At 38.7% G+C, this 18,295-nt stretch overlaps 1 protein-coding gene across 2 annotated transcripts in view; it reads left to right on the top strand.

Moving 5' to 3' along the window:
- Window positions 1-3,548: 3,548 nt before the first annotated feature.
- Window positions 3,549-18,295, top strand: part of LOC122886490 (LIM/homeobox protein Lhx8-like) — a 16,029-nt gene continuing 1,282 nt past the window's right edge. Inside the window, exons 1-7 of one of the 2 annotated variants that reach the window (XM_044218761.1) lie at window positions 3,549-3,761; window positions 5,754-5,912; window positions 6,643-6,764; window positions 10,027-10,247; window positions 17,198-17,301; window positions 17,703-17,798; window positions 18,073-18,253. In XM_044218761.1, the coding sequence (XP_044074696.1) occupies window positions 3,735-3,761; window positions 5,754-5,912; window positions 6,643-6,764; window positions 10,027-10,247; window positions 17,198-17,301; window positions 17,703-17,798; window positions 18,073-18,253 (910 nt within the window). In that variant the 5' untranslated portion in view covers window positions 3,549-3,734. Of the gene's footprint in view, window positions 3,762-4,938; window positions 5,334-5,753; window positions 5,913-6,642; window positions 6,765-10,026; window positions 10,248-17,197; window positions 17,302-17,702; window positions 17,799-18,072; window positions 18,254-18,295 lie in introns of those variants that run through there. The other variant, XM_044218760.1, reaches the window with a different exon arrangement.

The raw sequence follows: 18,295 nt of genomic DNA, 5'->3' as shown, positions 1-18,295 counted from the left end.
ATGGAAACATGGCAGTTAGCAAGGAAAGTGGTCTCTCCCTCTCTCACATACACATGCCCTGTACAAACACTGCACACACAGTCACATCCAGTCTTTTATCAGTGACTCTCCCTGACAAGCTAAGAAATCTCAGATGCACTTTGCACGCGCGCACACGCACACACACACAGATTCATGTATGGTGACACACCCGTACCATGACACAGCGAGATAAGCGCGGCATGTCATGGTCAAACCAAAAGCAACTGCTACTTTAAACCAAAAACAACTGTGTGTTTGTAGGATGCTGGGATGTTTTTGGTTGAGGAGGGAAACCAAGCCCACTGACAAACACTGCCACTGCTCACGAACCTTGACGTCATGATGATAAACTTGTCACTGTGCAGTTCAGAAGGTAGAAAAGGGCATTGACGTTTTGTTGTTTTATATCAGATTGTTTGTCATTGCTCTTTAGATAGATGAATGCATCAAGCCAACATTAGAACATTTCCTTTCCCTGTGCAGGTGTAGTATTGATTTCTGTAACACACACACACACACACACACACACACACACACACACACATATGCATATTACATACACAGATGTTGCCAAGTAGCACCAATGATCAGTTTTGTTCTGCATAATCAAACTAACTGAAAAAGATTTAGATTCAATAAGATCATTCTTCTTCGATTTCATCAAACCTAAAATTTCCATAAATTTATGCTAACCTCATTTTTTCCTGTTGTACATCTGACACTTTTAGGCAGCTTTAAGAAAGAATGAATCCTCTTTGTTACTGACTGTTTGACCAGTACTTACACTAATAGGTTTGCCAGCTGAATTATCCACCCACTTTAAAAAAGGAGCAGGTGCCTGCAGTTTGTGTATTGTCCAGAGCTCTCAGACCTTCTTAAGTCATGTACATTTTTTGGACAAATGGGTATTAGGGCAGCCACATAATTTCCTCAGTATTGTGTAATTGTGCTAGGCAAGGTGAACAATTTTCAGACCATAATAGGAGGCTGATTCATAATTTTAGCAGCCGTGTTTATTTCTCAGTGTTAATTAACCGTAGTTTCTAGTAGCACTGATTGGTTTATAAACCAGAAATTTTATTGTGACAATTGTCTGAAGGAAAAGTAACTATGGTCCAAACAAAAGGCAAAGTGTCCTAGTTTTGTTGTGCTATGATGTTAAACACACAGAGAGTTAATATGTCCTCTGCCCCCACCCCACTCAAACATAGCACCATTCATTTGAATGAATCAGCAGATGCTGTCTGTGGGGAGCGTTGTCCTAAATCCTCAAACCCTGTGAAGAGGACTGGATTAGGCAGCAGTGGAGTTGAGAGGTCTGCCACAGGTGAGAGACATTTTTAACATTTTGGTTTATTATTACAACATATTATATTTTTTATTTTTGAATGTTTTTATTCCTAGGGATGTGTTATGATATGTTTTACATTTACAGTAGACAGAACATCAGTGAACCCTTAACCACCAAACATATGAAACTAACACAAACACAAAGCAAGCTCAGACTCCATACTGAACAGATCAGTTGTCAACACATGTCAACAGTTTGAATCAAACAGTCTTATAATCACTTTTTCTGTTTCTCTTGCATATCCATTTCATTCTATGGCCCCACAACAACTTTACAATGTTTACAATGATTTATCTGACAGACTTGACAGCAAATTTCACATGGAACAATAAAATGAAATGTGCTTCTTAGAATGTTATCGTTATACTACAAAAATGGGAATCTAATATTGTCTTAAGTATAGACTTTTTTGGGTCAAGCTTATGAGACAATAAAGTATTCAATGTATCCTGCATTTTTAAAGCTACAGTAGTGGGAGGAATGTCTGGTTGCTGTTCTAATGCTCCCAAAAATAAAAGGCACATTTGTTAGCTTTTGTTTATTGGTGCAACGAGAGAATCTTGTAAAATATAATGTTCTGGAGATAGGGTCAAAAACTTGACACCCCAGAAATTGATGTTTCATTAATATGAATTAACCAATACTTGTTATAATGCAAAAGAAAAGTCAGACAGACCTTATAAATGCAAGATCAGGATGTGTTTTTTGGAATTCTAATAAATTAGCAGTTTATTTTGTGGTGCTGATTCAGTTTAAAGATTAAAGGCCTGCTTTACACATTTCTGTTAGGGGTTAAACAGACTCTGTGCTACACATCCATGCCATTAAATTCTGTCCTAAAGACCCAGTTGAGAAAGCTGGAGGACTGAGGTATCAGGTTGCAGATATATATGCACAGATAAGACCCAAAGGAATTCTTGACCCAGTCTCTTGCCTCACCATTCAGAAAGTGCTCTCTGAGAATGTTTTTATTCATGTCTTTTTGGCCCCAGTCTTTGGCTAGCCATCATTTTCACTTAAAGTCAGTCAAAGTGATCATGGAAGAGGAGGTACCTTGTAGAAAAAAAGAGTACGGTCTCGGTCACGGTGTGCTTAAGAGGTGGAAACCACTTGGCACTGCCAGACCCCCTCTGCATGTGGTTGCCTGATATGAAAAAGTTCCTTATTAAAGCTGAAAAGGATAAAACAGGCAAATGGCAAATCCTCAATAGATATGAATAGTAGTTCAAGTCTGAAATTGTGGGGGTTATGGAAATTATACAATATATTATAAAAGAATTAATGTATTTATTTATAGTTATGATGGTACAGATTTTCACCTTAATTAAGGCAACAAGTTTTGCTGTGTTGGTGAGCTGCCTTGAGAGTGCTGCTGGCCAAAATGTGGATGTCTAAATTAATATGATTTAGTCCCCAAACTCGACCTGTGCTGTGTTCATAATGTCCCTGATAGCAAGAAAGGAAAAGATGATAAATACTGAGTGTCAGACTGAGCTAACTGAATCTAAGTGCCTCTCACAGAAAAGATCTTTGAATGTTTAGTTTTTAATAAGGTTTTATCATTTTAAATCACTGCAGTCTTTGTGGACTTTAGAGAATATAATGATATAAACATAAATCCTGTTAAGGCTGGCTTGGGTGAGTCCTGAATCATCCCTTAGTTATGCTGCTATAGGCCTAGACAGCCGGGAGACTTCCCATGATGCAATGGATGGTTGCAATTCATGAAAATGGTAGCACTAGAGGCTAAACGGTTCAGGGAGGCTTCATGCTTAATTCTTAGTAGGAAGTTTTTCCTTGCCACTGTCGCCAAATGCTTGCTCCTGGTGGGATTTGTTGGGTCTCTGTAAATAATATTATAAAGAGTACCTAGACCTGTATAAGAAAAGTGCAATGAGATAACTTCTGTTAAGAATTGGCGCTATATATATAAATTTTTTATTGAATTAAGTAGTTTCTTTCATATTATATTAGACTGATTTCTGATTTATGAGTCAATAACCTCCATATATTTCCCCATCTCCAAAACGAATGGAAAAAGAAATAAAGAAAGAAAAGAAAGAAAAACGAATACTCTCTGATCCTAAATAAATAAATAAAAATCATTTTCATTGATGCTGCAGCGGGAGTGGGAGGTCCGCTGGGCTGCTTAAAATGACAAGAAAAAAGTTGTGGCTCTCACAAGTGGTGAGTGAACAAAGTCCTCAGAAAAGCAAGACACAAGGCTGAAGCGGGTGGGTTGACAAGCTCGAATACAGTGGACTAATAACGAAGATAAACAACAAGCTCGTGCTGCGGTGGAATAAAAACATCTGTCTGAACGGACGAATGTACCGGAGGAGCCGGCAGATGCTCCGTGAACATGTTTAACTCGGTCTCCAACAACGTGGTGAGTGATAACATATTGTAGATAAATAGCTCTACCTTACAAAGCTACAACATAAAAAAGATTTTTACTAGAATCTGTGGGTTTCATTAATTAATATTAATCCTCGCACACCATATCTAAACTAAAAAGGGAGGTATGCTTTACCTAACTTGATTAATTTTACAGTTTGGGAAACACCCAAACCGTTTCTCATGTCACATATATTGTATTGTACAATTAACTTCACAACACTATGATATATATTTTTTATTTTGGAGGATCATATAACTATAACATGTAGGACTATATCCGATATAATAGCAGCAGTTTGATACAATGAAGTACATTATTTTCTGCTAATAAAGGTGGAAATCTAAGTGTAAGTGTTTAAACTTCTGCTGTCCCCTCACGCATTACTATTATCACATATTGTATAACCAAAATTATAGGTGGCCTGCAACCTCCAGAGTACAACCTACAGTAGTGATTCTATGTAGGCCTGAACCAGAAAAGTGACATTAACAATGTCGAGGTTATGGTAATATTAGGCTTTTACTGTATTAAGCAAGCAAAATATTACATTGAGAGGTCATATTGTAGAGGCCAAAACAAAAGTCATATCATGAATACAGGGCCAATACTTACTGTATTAATTGGTTTAAGCATTATATTCTCTTAATGAGAGTCCCATCCAAAACGTGTAATAGTCTGTATCGTGGCCTTGCTTGCTGTAGCCTACCAGCATGAATACATTCATTATCCACCCAACATCCAACAAAAGCAGTCTCTCTGAACATTGTAAGAAAAATCAGATATTCCAACAGTCTCCTGAACCCAAAAAATAACGTGAAGGGTGTCAGCATGTGATCCAACTGAAGTTGTGTGATTTATTAAAAAAACTTGCTTTTCGGTTAGGCTATTATTTCGATTTCTAAAACACCATTTAGATTAAGAATTACATGTTGCTACAAATATTGTTAGAAAATGCAGCATTACCAGATAAACCTATGTGATCTGAGCTTGGCATAATGTAGGTTAATACGTGAGGAACATACCGGGGCGTCACTGAAATAGCCAGAGATAAATATCACCTGCTCCCGGCTGATGGCTCGTGATCATGTGCACGTGCGAGGCTGAACACAATTAGTCAGAATCACATTCAGCCGTGAACGAGGTCTCCCGATGTTCCCAAGTAGGATTTGATAATTGTACATATGGATATTTTTTTTTATTTATTTATCGTGGCAAAAAGTAGCTAGCTGTTAAACTGTCTACAGGCTCCTATAATTAAGTGAATATGTGGACCACTAGGCTACAGTCCACAACTGGGCCTATGCCGACATAAATAGCCTACAATAAAGGCACAAGAATCCCTACAAGAAGTTTAAATATTTCGTTTTGCGTGACCTGTATTAGTATGTGGCTAATGACTGCCGTTGTCATGGAAATATGAAAGGGACAGTAGCCTACTTGGTCGTCATTGTGTCTTGGCTACTTTCTGGACTTGTCGCTGACACCATGTCGGAGGGAGAAAGGCGGCCGACAGAGGCTGTTTTCACTCAGCTACAACAAGGAAATGTTTTTGTTGACACAGTAGGTGTTTTCAATATAAACCTAATAACTTTTTTCAAGTCAAGTCTCACAGCGTATAGGTGTGTGGTAAAGTGTCGAGACAGAATGTGAAACGTTAAGATAAAATGTAGTTCGCGACTGTATGCGTATTTTAAAGTGCCGCCAAATAAATCCAAAAAGTAAAGCATTTAGCTTTTTATTCTTACAGAAAACGTCTGCCCAAACAGATATTATGCTGGCCAAACAGCCTTGTTTGAAAGCAGGTTTAGTTTTTAGACATTTTAAAATTCGGACCCTTGCTTTGCTTTCGTTGACAGGCTACCTACACTCAAAACGACGCTCTAAATTTTGTGATAGAGGCATTTTATGAAATAAGAATTTTGAAAGTCTAAAGTTTTTTTATAAGCTGTTGTTACATTGTCAGACCGTTGCTTCTGACAGGGTTCTTCTGGGCCTGATGATATTTTCGAGGACGACTGCTACTCTCCGTCCTCCCTCTCCTCGTCCTCCTCCTCCTCCGTCCCCACTGTGGCCTCCCTGCAGGGGAAAACCCTATGCACCTCCTGCGGCCTGGAGATTGTTGACAGATACCTCCTCAAGGTCAGACTGACATACTAAATCAAAGCAAGATGTCACTGACAACACTGCAAAATTAAGCCTATTTAGAACAAGTCTGACTCCGTAATTATTGTGACTAAACACACTCCCAAAAAGGGCCATTATGTTTCCAGCTTCCCAAGTGTCTTTTATTTGTTTTATTTAGATAGACATTTCTTTCTGCTAAGTTTCTAGTACTAAAAGTGTAATTATTCCACCTTAGGCCTACTTAAAGATTTTTGCTTCTTAAACGAAAAAATAATGTAGGCTGTGGCTCCCACTAAGGTAAACATTTTTGAGCCTGTTAGATTAACTTAACAAGTTAAATGAATCTGATTCAAAACAATTATTTTGACAATTTCACTTTAATTTATGCCTGTAATTGACGACATAGGCTACCTGAATTTTGCACTTCACACTAATGCATCAGAGTACTCAAAACCTGCAGTCAAATTATTTTGACATCCTGGTGATAAGTGTTTCTATCAACCAAATAACCTTTGGGATAACATAAGCATAATAGCATATGTAGGCTAAGTAGTTCATAAGAACATTATGATGAATAATCTAAAATTCAAACTACTATTAAATCATTCCAGTAATGTAAATGCATTGTCAAGAATTTGAGCAACCTCTATTGTCTTCAGTTATAAAGATAGTATTAAATATTCTATTGAGGGATGTGTAAAACTTGTAAGCCATATTTTGTTAAAATCTTTTTTCCTCACCTCAGGTGAACAACTTCTGCTGGCACGTGCGCTGCCTCTCATGCAGTGTATGTAAGACATCACTGGGGCGACACGTGAGCTGCTACATCAAGGATAAACAAGTTTTCTGCAAACTTGACTACTTCAGGTAAGTCAGACCTAACACACTTGTATCTCCATTGAACTTTTTTTATAAATTAAAAAAAAAATCTACCCTTTGGATAATATAAGGAAAAGTAAACGCAGAAGCAAAAAATAAGCATTTTATGTGGTCTGACTGAAAGGGGAAGGATACATGGGGGAAAAAATTGGTATAGCAGAGATGTTTTTTGCATGAGAAACGCAATGAACAAAACAGAGGAAGAAAAATATTTGTGTTCTGTTAATAAGGGAACATGAGGACTGCATGTGTGCTTTCTGAATTGCAAGGTCACTGAATGACTGAATTCAAGCCTAATTAATTGTGATGCTTGTCTTATATTTTAATGTATTATGAATATGTCCCATCCTGAAAAAATGAATATAAGGGCCTGGGAATTCAGTATGTAATGTTGGAACTCAAGAAGAAAACAACATTGTCAATAGATGATCATCTTGCAGTCTTGTCTCTGTTTTTTGCTTTACAATTGGGGTAATCTGTGCACTCAAAGAATTTAAATGTAACAAACTGTGGACATTTGAACGTTGGATCGAGCATGCCTTCGCACATTTAACAAAATCTGATGGACATCCCCAAGTTAGGAAATACTGTCAGCAGTGCTGCCTGTTTGTTTGTTTGTTTTGGGGGTTTTTTTGTACTTTGCAGACTGTTTTGAAAATTTCTTTAATTTGGGTTTTGTTTTTATTTTGACTAGCAGTTAACAATTGGATTAGTAAGTAAGCAGTAAGTCTCTGAATGGAAAGCCAAAGTCTAGGTCGAGAACAGCTTTTTACATAAAATAAGCTCTGAGGGGATATTGAAAAGCATGACATATCGACCACACAGGCATCTGTCTATCTTTGTCTCTGTGAGTAGGGGATAAGAAGGGCAATATTGCAGCTTTATCCCCAGGGTAAAATTGATTTTGTTGGTCTAAAATGGATGCCTTTTTATTATAAAGGACTGTGTGTTCATATCCAAATCTGCATTCAGATACAGCCTTCTCACACATGCTTTAATTTGAGACACATTCTAATGATTCTGTTACATGTTAGGGGCACACAACCACTCCTCATGCTGTGCTGGGTCAGTCCAGGCTGAGTGTTCACGTGTTGATGGCTTCACACGCAACACATACTGACACATGTAGGCAATGTTGGCAGGAGAACCCCAGAATCTCTGTCGCTTTAATTAGCACAGAAGAAGTAAGAGGTTTTAATTGATTATACACCAGCACAGAATGGAGGTTAGTGTAATTAGTGGAAATGTCAAGTTCAAGGGAAAATGGGTGTGACTTGGCCAGAGCATCTCATATAAAGTGTGTGCATGATGATTAGGCAAATCCATATTCTGGACAAACAATATTCCCAAGAACATTTTTGTTAAAACTCTCAACCATATTAACTTAAACATTCATTTGGTCGAATCATTTTCAGGTGATAGAATTGTTTGAAAGAGGGTGTGGCTTAAAGTGAGCCATACCTTTTTTTTATATTATGTTGATGTAGTTATTATTATTATTAGGTAGCTTTTTACTGCAGGTAAAATGGGCCAAAAAAAGAGACCAAACGATTGAAAATAGCCAAATTGTTAAAGCGGGATCATCGCACAATTAAATGTTGCATCAGTGACAGTCAACATGGTCGCAAAAAACGAACTGAGAAGAAAATCTGCAAGTTAACTAGCTACTAAGAGCTACTTCAATTCAGTTTTATTTACATAGCGCCAATTCATAACAGAAGTTATCTCATTGCACTTTTCCTATAGAGCAGGTCTAGACCGTACTCTTTATAATATTATTTACAGAGACCCAAAAAATCCCACCATGAGCAAGCATTTGGCAACAGTGGCAAGAAAAAACGTCCTACTAAGAATTAAGCATGAAGCCTCCCTGAACCGTTTAGCCTCTAGTGCTACCATTTTCATGAATTGCAACCTTCCTGGAATCTGCAGAAGTACAAGGTGCACCGTGCCCAGAAGCGTTGCCACCAATCGGAACATCGGCGGTTTGATCCCAGCTTCCCACATCGAAGTGTCCTTGGGCAAGACACTAAACCCCAAATTGCTCCCCTCAGTGTGTTAGTGTGTGTGAATGATTAGTTAATTTCTTTGAACCATCAGTGTGTGAATGTGATAAGTAGTGTGAAGCGCTTTTGAGTAGTTGGAAGACTAGAAAGGCACTATACAAGTACAGTCCATTTACATCACTCTGCCCCCACTGAATTAGCGTCAAAAATGGGCCAGCAAATACATGAAGACTGATCTTTCAAAGGTTTTATGGCCTGACGAGATGAGGGTGACTCTTGATGGACCAGATGGGTGGGCCTCTGGCTGGAACACTCAAGGACATACTTAGTTCAACTCAGGCGTCAGCAAGGTGGGGGAGGAATAATGGTGTGGGCTGGCTTTATCAACGACGAACTGGTTGGACCCTTTCAAGTTACAGATGGCCTGAAAATGGACTCACAAAATTATGCTAGTTTCTGGAAGACACCTTCTTAAAGCAGTGATACAGGAGGAAGTCTACAGCCTTCAAGAGGACCATGATATTTATGCAGGACAATGCTCCATCACATGCATCCAAGTACTCCACTGTTTGGCTAGCTAGCAAAGGCTTTTAAGATGACCAAATGATGACTTGGCCTCCTTGGTCTATTGAAAACCTGTGGGCCCTCCTCAAGCATGAGGTCTGTTGTCAGGGAAAGCAGTAAACATCTTTGAATAGTATCTGCATATGCTGTAGGGTCTGCTTCAGCTAAAATATGTTGTAGAGAAATAAAGAAACTGACAGATTCAATGGATGCAAGGCTAATGCAAGTCACTGAAAAGAAAGATGGCTATATTGGCAAAAAAAATGTAGCAGGCAAAAATGCAATGCAAATTAATTGCCATTAACCATTTATCATGTCCATTTATATTTATTATTTTTGACATGATTGTTTATTGTAAGTTTGTAATTTTATTGTTAGATTTTTAAAAATCAAATTTATTTTCACCTTTCCCTTAAGAGTTGATATATTTTCCATTTAAAAAAATCCAAAGTTTTCTTTGTGTGTGTGTGTGTGTGTATATATATATATATATATATATATATATATATATATATATATATATATATATATATATATATATATATATATATATATATATTAGCTAAGTAAGATTTGGGATTCACTTATAACATTGAGTCTCTTACTTTACTATTTACTAAACTTAAGTGACTATTCCTCCTCACACTACACCTCTCCTCCTGTCTCACATCTTTCTTCAGGAGGTATGGGACCCGCTGTGCTCGTTGTGGCCGTAACATCCATTCTAGTGACTGGGTGCGTCGGGCCCGAGGCAGCACCTTCCACCTGGCCTGTTTCTCCTGCACATCTTGTAAGCGCCAGCTGGCCACTGGTGAGGAATGTGGACTACTAGAGAACAGGGTTTTCTGCCGGACACACTATGACATTATGATGGAGAATATCAAGCATGCTAAGGAAAATGGTGAGTATATGGATGGGCTGGATGACAGGAGAAATTGATGGATAACAAGGGTCAGGTTGAATAATTGCAAACAAAAGTCAGCAAATTTACTATAAAATCAATACAACAGAAGACTAAATGGTAAGAATTTGAGGTGAAGTAAGAAAAAAGTGTTCACATTCACACTTGGGTGTATATAGTAATATTGAACAGACCTTGTTAACCCACTGTATGATACTGTGGTTACTTGCAGGTAGCATTTTAGATTTTTGATACCAAATACTCAAGGCATGTGCCAAGGTACGAGTTATTTATAACTAAGTGGATTAGCAATGCTGTCTTTAGTGAATAAACTAATTAGGAGAATCATGACAAAAAAACCCTACTGCTTCCATCAGTGTTTGTAATAGCCTCATGTCAAAGTATATCAAAATATTTATTTGTCGAATACATTTTAATTAGACACAAGTATTACTAATTGTTAGTTTAAATCAACGCAAATGACACATTGAATCTAAAGAAACCCTTTTCCAGTAATTTAGTGTCTGCATCATTTAAATGCACTACAATAATTTTCAGTTAAACTTATTTATAAATTAAATGTTTTTATTTATAACAGAAGTTCTCATTGCACTTTTCAAATAGAGCATGATATTATTTATCGACAACAATTCCACCAAGAACAAGCACTTGGCGACAGTGGCAAGGAAAAACTTCAGACAGAATTTTAATATAATGGTAGTGGTATTATTATTATTATTATTATTAATAATAATACTTTTTTTAATAAATAATTTATTATTAATTGTAGTAGCAATTGTGGAGCAGGAACATGGGGGCAGTAGGTGCCTTGCGATCATAGATCTAGACTCTGCAGCTCCGGAGGTAGAAATACCTGCTGAAAGCGACAGGAGAGAGACGAGAAAGCCCAAAACTACGGGAGAGACAAGATGTTGAGTTAGTAACATGCAGTAATGGGATAAAAATGCATACAGATGGAGAAGGAGAAAGGTGGGAAGATCATGGGAAGTCCACCGGTAGTCTAGGCCTGTAGCACCATAACTAAGGGATGGTTTATTTTCAATAAAATAACATGAACATATGGGTATGGGTGACTGGACAGGGTAGGTTGTGGCAGTCAAAATGAGGTGAAAACAATACAACAAAACCAGTCTTAACTAACCTACCTCTAGAAACAAAAAAGCTGAACTATCTTATCTACAACAAGAACAAAACAAAACTTAGAGGTCGCACCAACCACTAAACCTAGTGTTTCTAGACAGACTGAACTATGTGAGTGGAAAAAATGTGCAGGGTACCCCAAACTTAGCTAGCTATCATCCAACCTCTTTCCATATACCTTTCTTTATAATTTTTCCAAGTTTGCTCATACACAATCCAGTCACATAAACAGCATAGAAGAGTCTGCCGCTGAACTCTTCTGGCAGGCTTCTTTTTTAGCTGGCTTGGCATAACGATTGGCCAGCTTCAGATTCGTTTGCCCAATACGCAGCAAGGCTGGATGGCACAGATGCAAGCCAATCTCGTTAGCACCTGGATAGGTCACAGAAGAAGACACAGGGAGGGGAGGGAGAGACAAAGCAGGAAAGAAAACAAACAAACCCTGCTTGGCACATAACATTACTCTTAAATGTGGAGATGGTGTTTGCCTCCTGAACCCAACCTGGGACCTGATTCCACAGGAGAGGAGCTTGATAGCTGAAGACTCTGGCTCCCATTCTACTTTTGGAAACTCTACGAACCACAAGTAACCCTGTATTCTGGGAGTGGAGTAATAACGTTATTAAGATATGATGGTTCCTGACCATTAAGAGCTGTGTAAGTGAGGAGAAGGATTTTAAATTGTATTCTGGAAGCCAGTGCAGAGAAGCTAATATTGGAGAAATATATATAATCTTTTCCTAGTTCTTGTCAGTAAACGTGAAACAGCATTCTGGTTCAACTTGAGAGTCTTAAGGGACTTATTTGGACAGCCTGATAGTAAGGAATTGCAATAATCCAGCCTCGAAGTAACAAATGCATAGACTGGTTTTACTGCATCGTTTTGAGACAGGATGTGCCTGATTTTTGTAATGTTATGTAGGTGGAAAAATGCAATCCTTGAAGTTTGTTTTATGTGTGAGTTAAAGAAAATATCCTGATCAAAGATAACTCAGACGGTGGTGCTGGAGGCCAGGGCAATGCCATCTAGAGTAACTATATCTTTAGCTAATGTGTCTCAGAAGTGTTCGTGGGCAAATACAATAACTTCAGTTTTGTTTGAGTGTAACATCAAAAAATTGCAGGTCATCTGGGTTTTTATGTCCTTAAGGCATACTTGAAGTTTAATTTACTGGTTTGTTTCATCTGGCTTGATCGATTAGATATATTTGGGTATCTTCCGCACAACAATGAAAGTTTATGGAGTGTTTCCTAATAATATTGCCTAAAGGAAGCATTTATAAGGTGAATAGAATTGGTCCAAACACAGAACCTTGCAGAACTTCGTCACTAACTTTGGCGTGCTTGGAGGATTCATCGTTAACAAACTGAGATTGATCTGATAAATAGAATTTAAACCAGTTTAGTGCCATTCCTTTAATGCCAATTAAATGTTCCAGTCTCTGTAATAGGATATGGTCAATGGTGTTGAATGCAGCACTAAGGTCTAACAAGACAAATCCTTTGCTGATGCAATTAAAAGGTAATTTGTAATTTTCACCAGTGCTGTCTCTGTGCTATGATGCACTCTAAATCCTGACTGAAAATCCTCAAATAAAATATTGTTATTTAAAAAGTTACACAACTGATTGGTGACTGCTTTCTCAAGGATCTCTCAACCTGATTTCTCAACCTGGATGACCTGCAATTTTCTGATGTTAAACTCAGACAAAACTGAAGTTTGTACTTGGCCCCAAAAATCTCCGAGACACGTTATCTAAAGATATAGTTGCTCTAGATTGCATTGCCCTGGCCTCCAGCACCACTGTAAGGAACCTCGGAGTTATCTTTGATCAGGATTTATCCTTTAACTCCCACATGAAACAAACTTCAAGGACTGCCTTCTTTCACCTACGTAACATTGCAAAAATCAGGCACATCCTGTCTCAAAATTATGCCGAAAAGCTAGTCCATGCATTTGTTACTTCTAGGTTGGACTACTGCCATTCCTTATTATCAGGCTGCCTGAAAAAGCCCCTTAAGACTCTCCAGTTGATCCAGAATGCTGCAGCACATGTACTGACAAGAACTAGGAAAAGAGATCATATTTCTCCAATATTAGCTTCTCTGCACTGGCTCCCTGTAAAATCCGGGAATAGAATTTTTAAAATCCTTCTCCTCAACTACAAAGCTTTTAATGGTCAGGCACCATCTTAAGAAGCTCATAGTACCATATTATCTGACTAGAACACTGTGCTCCCAGAATACAGGGTTACTTGTGGTTCCTAGAGTCTCCAAAAGTAGAATGGGAGCCAGAGCCTTCAGTTATCAAACTTCTCTCTTGTGGAATCAGATCCTAGTTTGGGTTCGGGAGGCAGACACAATCTCCACATTTAAGAGTAGGCTTAAGTCTTTCCTCTTTGATAAAGCTTATACAGTGCATCCGGAAAGTATTCACTTCACTTTTTCCACATTTTGTTGTGTTACAGCCTTATTCCAAAATGGATTAATTAATTATTTTCCTCAAAATTCTACAAACAATACCCCATAATGACAACGTGAAAATAGTTTGTTTGAAATCTTTAATCTAAAAAATGTATTAAAAATCACATGTAAGTATTCACAGCCTTTGCCATGGCACTCAAAATTTAGCTCAGGTGCATCTTGTTTCCACTGATCATACTTGAGATGTTTCTACAACTTGGAGTCCACCTGTGGTAAATTCAGTTGATTGGACATGATTTGGAAAGGCACACACCTGTTTATATAAGGTCCCACAGTTAACAGTGCATGTCAGAGCACAAACCAAGCAATGAAGTCCAAGGAATTGTCTGTAGACCACCGAGTCAGGATTGTATCGATACACAGATCTGGGGAAGGTTACAGAAAAAATTCTGCAGCATTGAAGGTCCCAATGAGCACAGTGGTCTCCATCATCCGTAAATGGAAGAAGTTTGGAACCACCACGACTCTTCCTAGAGCTGGCCGCCCGGCCAAACTGAGCGATCAGGGGGAGAAGGGCATTAGTCAGGGAGGTGACTAAGAACCTGATGGTCACCCTGACAGAGCTCTAGCATTTTTCTATGGAGAGAGGAGAACCTTCCAGATGAACAATCATCTCTGCAGCACTCCACTAATCAGGCCTGTATGGCCAGACAGAAGCCACTCCTCCAGTAAAAAGCACATGACAGCTCGCCTGGAGTTTGCCAAAAGGCACCTGAAGGATTCTCAGACCATGAGAGACAAAATTCTCTGGTCTGATGAAACAGACCAAAGATTGAACTCTTTGGCCTGGATGGCAAGCGTCATGTCTGGAGGAAACCAGGCACCGCTCATTGCCTGGCCAATACCATCCCTACAGTAAAGCATGGTGGTGTTAGCATCATGCTGTGGGGATGTTTTTCATTGGCAGGAACTGGGAGACTAGTCAAGATCGAGGGAAAGATGAATGCAGCAATGTACAGAGACATCCTTGATGAAAACCTACTCCAGAGCGCTCTGGACCTCAGACTGGGGCGAAGGTTCATCTTCCAACAGGACAACAACCCTAAGCACACAGCTAAGATAACAAAGGAGTGGCTACGGGACAACTCGGTGAATGTCCTTGAGTGGCCCAGCCAGAGCCCAGACTTGAACCCGATTGAACATCTCTGGAGAGATCTGAAAATGGCTGTACACTGACGCTCCCAATCCAACCTGATGTAGCTTGAGAGGTCCTGCGAAGAAGAATGGGAGAAACTGCCCAAAAATAGGTGTGCCAAGCTTGTAGCATCATACTCAAAAAGACTTGAGGCTGTAATTGGTGCCAACGGTGCTTTAATAACATATTGAGCAAAGGCTGTGTACTTATGTATGTAATTTTTTTTTCTTTTTCCCGTTTTTTATTTGGAATAAATTTGCAAAGATTTCAAACAAACTTCTTTCACATTGTCATTATGGGGTATTGTTTTTAGAATTTTGAGGAACATAATGAATTTAATCCATTTTGGAATAAGGCTGTCTCATAACAAAATGTGGAAAAAGTGAAGCGCTGTGAATACTTTCCAGATGCACTGTAGTTAGTGCTGGCCTTGGGTGAGTCCTGAACCATCCCTTAGTTATGCTGCTATAGGCCTAGACTGCTGAGAGACCTCACATGATGCACCTCGTTCCTCTCTCAGTCTGTATGCATTTTTATCCCATTACTGCATGTTACTAACTCAACATCTTCTCTCTCCTGTAGTTTTGTGCTTTCTTGTTTCCTGCTTCTGTCACTTTCTGCAGATATTTCTACCTCCGGAGCTGCAGAGACTGGATCTGTGGTTGTGGGCCACCTGCTGCCCCTGTGTTCCTGCTCGACAACTGCTACTACAGTTGTTGTTGTGGTTGTTATTGGCTCTGTTATTATTATTATTATTATTATTATTATTATTATTATTATCAATATTACCATTACATTATTACTATTTTAAAATTCTAAGTGGTATTTGCATTGTGCTGGGTTTTGGGTGGGTAACTGCTCTGGAAGCGCAGAGAAGCATGTAGGAATATAACTCTACCTCCTGGTCTCAACTCTAAGTTGTCATGGTTTTGGTCCACTAATAAACTTGGTTAGATTTCTAGATATGAGAGTGGTTCCATCCAAAGTGGGATGAATGCTGTCTCTCCTAATCAGAACAGGTCTTCCCCAGAAAGTCATTTCACCAGTTTTACAGTCATTTGAATCATGACTTTTATCAGTAAACCCTCTATAATGAATATGGGGATTTGAAGAAAAGATTGCTTAAGCCATAGCCTAAACATTTCTCACCTAAAGAAACAATATAAATATGAAGAAACAAAAAAACATGATACATACAAAATACATTAACATGGTAAACAGCCCGCTCACGCTTATTGCCACAGTAACTACATTGTAACTGAAGTGTTGCTCTGTGATAATATAACTACAGTACACAGTGATTGGTCAGCTTTGGCCGCTTGTGTTCTCCAAATTTCTGATGGCGGTGGAGATTGTTCATAGTGAAGACAACAAGAAGTTGATGAAAGATTCAGTCATCACCTCCTTTTCAGTAATACACATCTAACAAAGCCATCTCCACCTTCTGCTCACCATGACCATCATGATGATGACATGAAAGACTGTAAACACAGCAATGCAGTATGGCAGTAGTCTCCAGTTCAGTAGTGAGCTAGTAAACTCTTCCCATTGCCACTCAATATCACAAAGTGTATGGAAAAAATGCCAACACACACATATTGGAGAACAATACAACCTGATCTTAAAACAAAGCTGCCTTTCTACAGGTATGCATCTTTGATGTCACTACAGTTCAGACTTGGAGGATTCCCACAGGAGGACCTCATCTGAAACAGGGCCTATATTTCAAAATGACAAATGATCCTTGAAGGGTTGCAGCAGTATATTGGTTTCACGGTATACCATGGTATGAAAATTGACGGTTATCACACCATGTACATTTGCTTATCTACGGTATTGGGGGGGTGGGGTGGGGATGCAACAGGACAGAGAATCTCACCTGCATGTGTACATCTTTTTATTTAATTTTCAAAAGGGAGACTTTTTATACATATTTAAAAAAATAAAATAAAAAAGTTTCAAGCTTTGTCAGGACATAATATTTTGTGAAAATATAATAAAGGATTTGTTCAGCCAAAAAAATCCTTCTGTATTCATTCCATTAAGGGTCATTGTAACTGATAATAATAATTGTGTAATACTGTGATTCTGAGATGGTTGTCATACCATGAAAATCTACTACCGTTGCAACCCTAGATCCTTGTAACATGCCCTATGTCTTGTCTTAAAGAGCAACCAAAAGTAGAGGAAGAGGTGACAAACAAAGATGAGTCCAGTACCATGCCCAGACCTGCTAAGAGGGCTAGGACCAGCTTCACTGTTGACCAGTTACAGGTACTGCCAACCACTCTGTGTGTGTGTGTGTGTGGCTGGGACATTTTTCCTTCTGAATGTAGTCAGTTTGATTGACTTACACAAAAGTATAAGGCCAACTAATTTCACCTGCAGTGTGATAATTAAACAATCGGATAAGTAATGTTATGTACATTTCTAATAGCCAATGAACACTTTTCCCTGGAGAAACACTCAGCACTACTGTTGGGTTACTGTGGTTTGGATGTGTTTTGATGTTTGTTTCTGCCCTCTAGTGTCAGTGGCAGTTAATACATTATATTTGAACACAGACCGAGCACTCTCAGTGCAGTCATCTCTACTAAAGTATTATAACATTATCAATCTTGACTAAAATGTCAACCATGTAAACATGTTCCCCTCTATCATTTCTACCTGTGTAGGTAATGCAAACTCAGTTTGCTAAAGACAACAACCCAGATGCCCAGACTCTCCAGAAACTGGCAGAGAGGACTGGTCTCAGCCGCAGGGTTATTCAGGTAAAGCAGCTGTTACTGCCTCTAGGAGAGTGCACTAGTGAACACTATTTTTTTTTTTTTCAAAAATTCTGATTAAGAATTTGACTAAAGCAAATGGGTCAGGATAAATTCTCACAAAAGAGAAAGAATGATAGTTTTGTATGGTGAAGCTGTAGGACTCCGAGCAAAGTCCTGTAATTAGACTCTATAAGATAAGCCACTCATATTTTATCTATCAGTGCACTGAAACATGTAAATGTACATGCAGTTATAAATCAATTCTCCCTCCATCCAGGTTTGGTTTCAGAACTGTCGAGCTCGTCAAAAGAAATACATCAGCCCAAATCCTTCTTCCTCAACCATGATGACATCACTTGCTGCTGGTCAGCTGACACCGCCTTTGATGGAGGATCTGCAATACACGACCTATATTTCCCCAGATGCACCCCTCCTCACAACACTGACCTATATGGATGGTAAGAAATGCATAAACACATCTCTATGCTGACCAAGATTTT

Source organism: Siniperca chuatsi, linkage group LG13 (genome assembly GCF_020085105.1).
Source record: "Siniperca chuatsi isolate FFG_IHB_CAS linkage group LG13, ASM2008510v1, whole genome shotgun sequence".
NCBI lineage: Eukaryota > Metazoa > Chordata > Actinopteri > Centrarchiformes > Sinipercidae > Siniperca > Siniperca chuatsi.
This window is presented reverse-complemented; position numbering and strand designations above follow the sequence as displayed.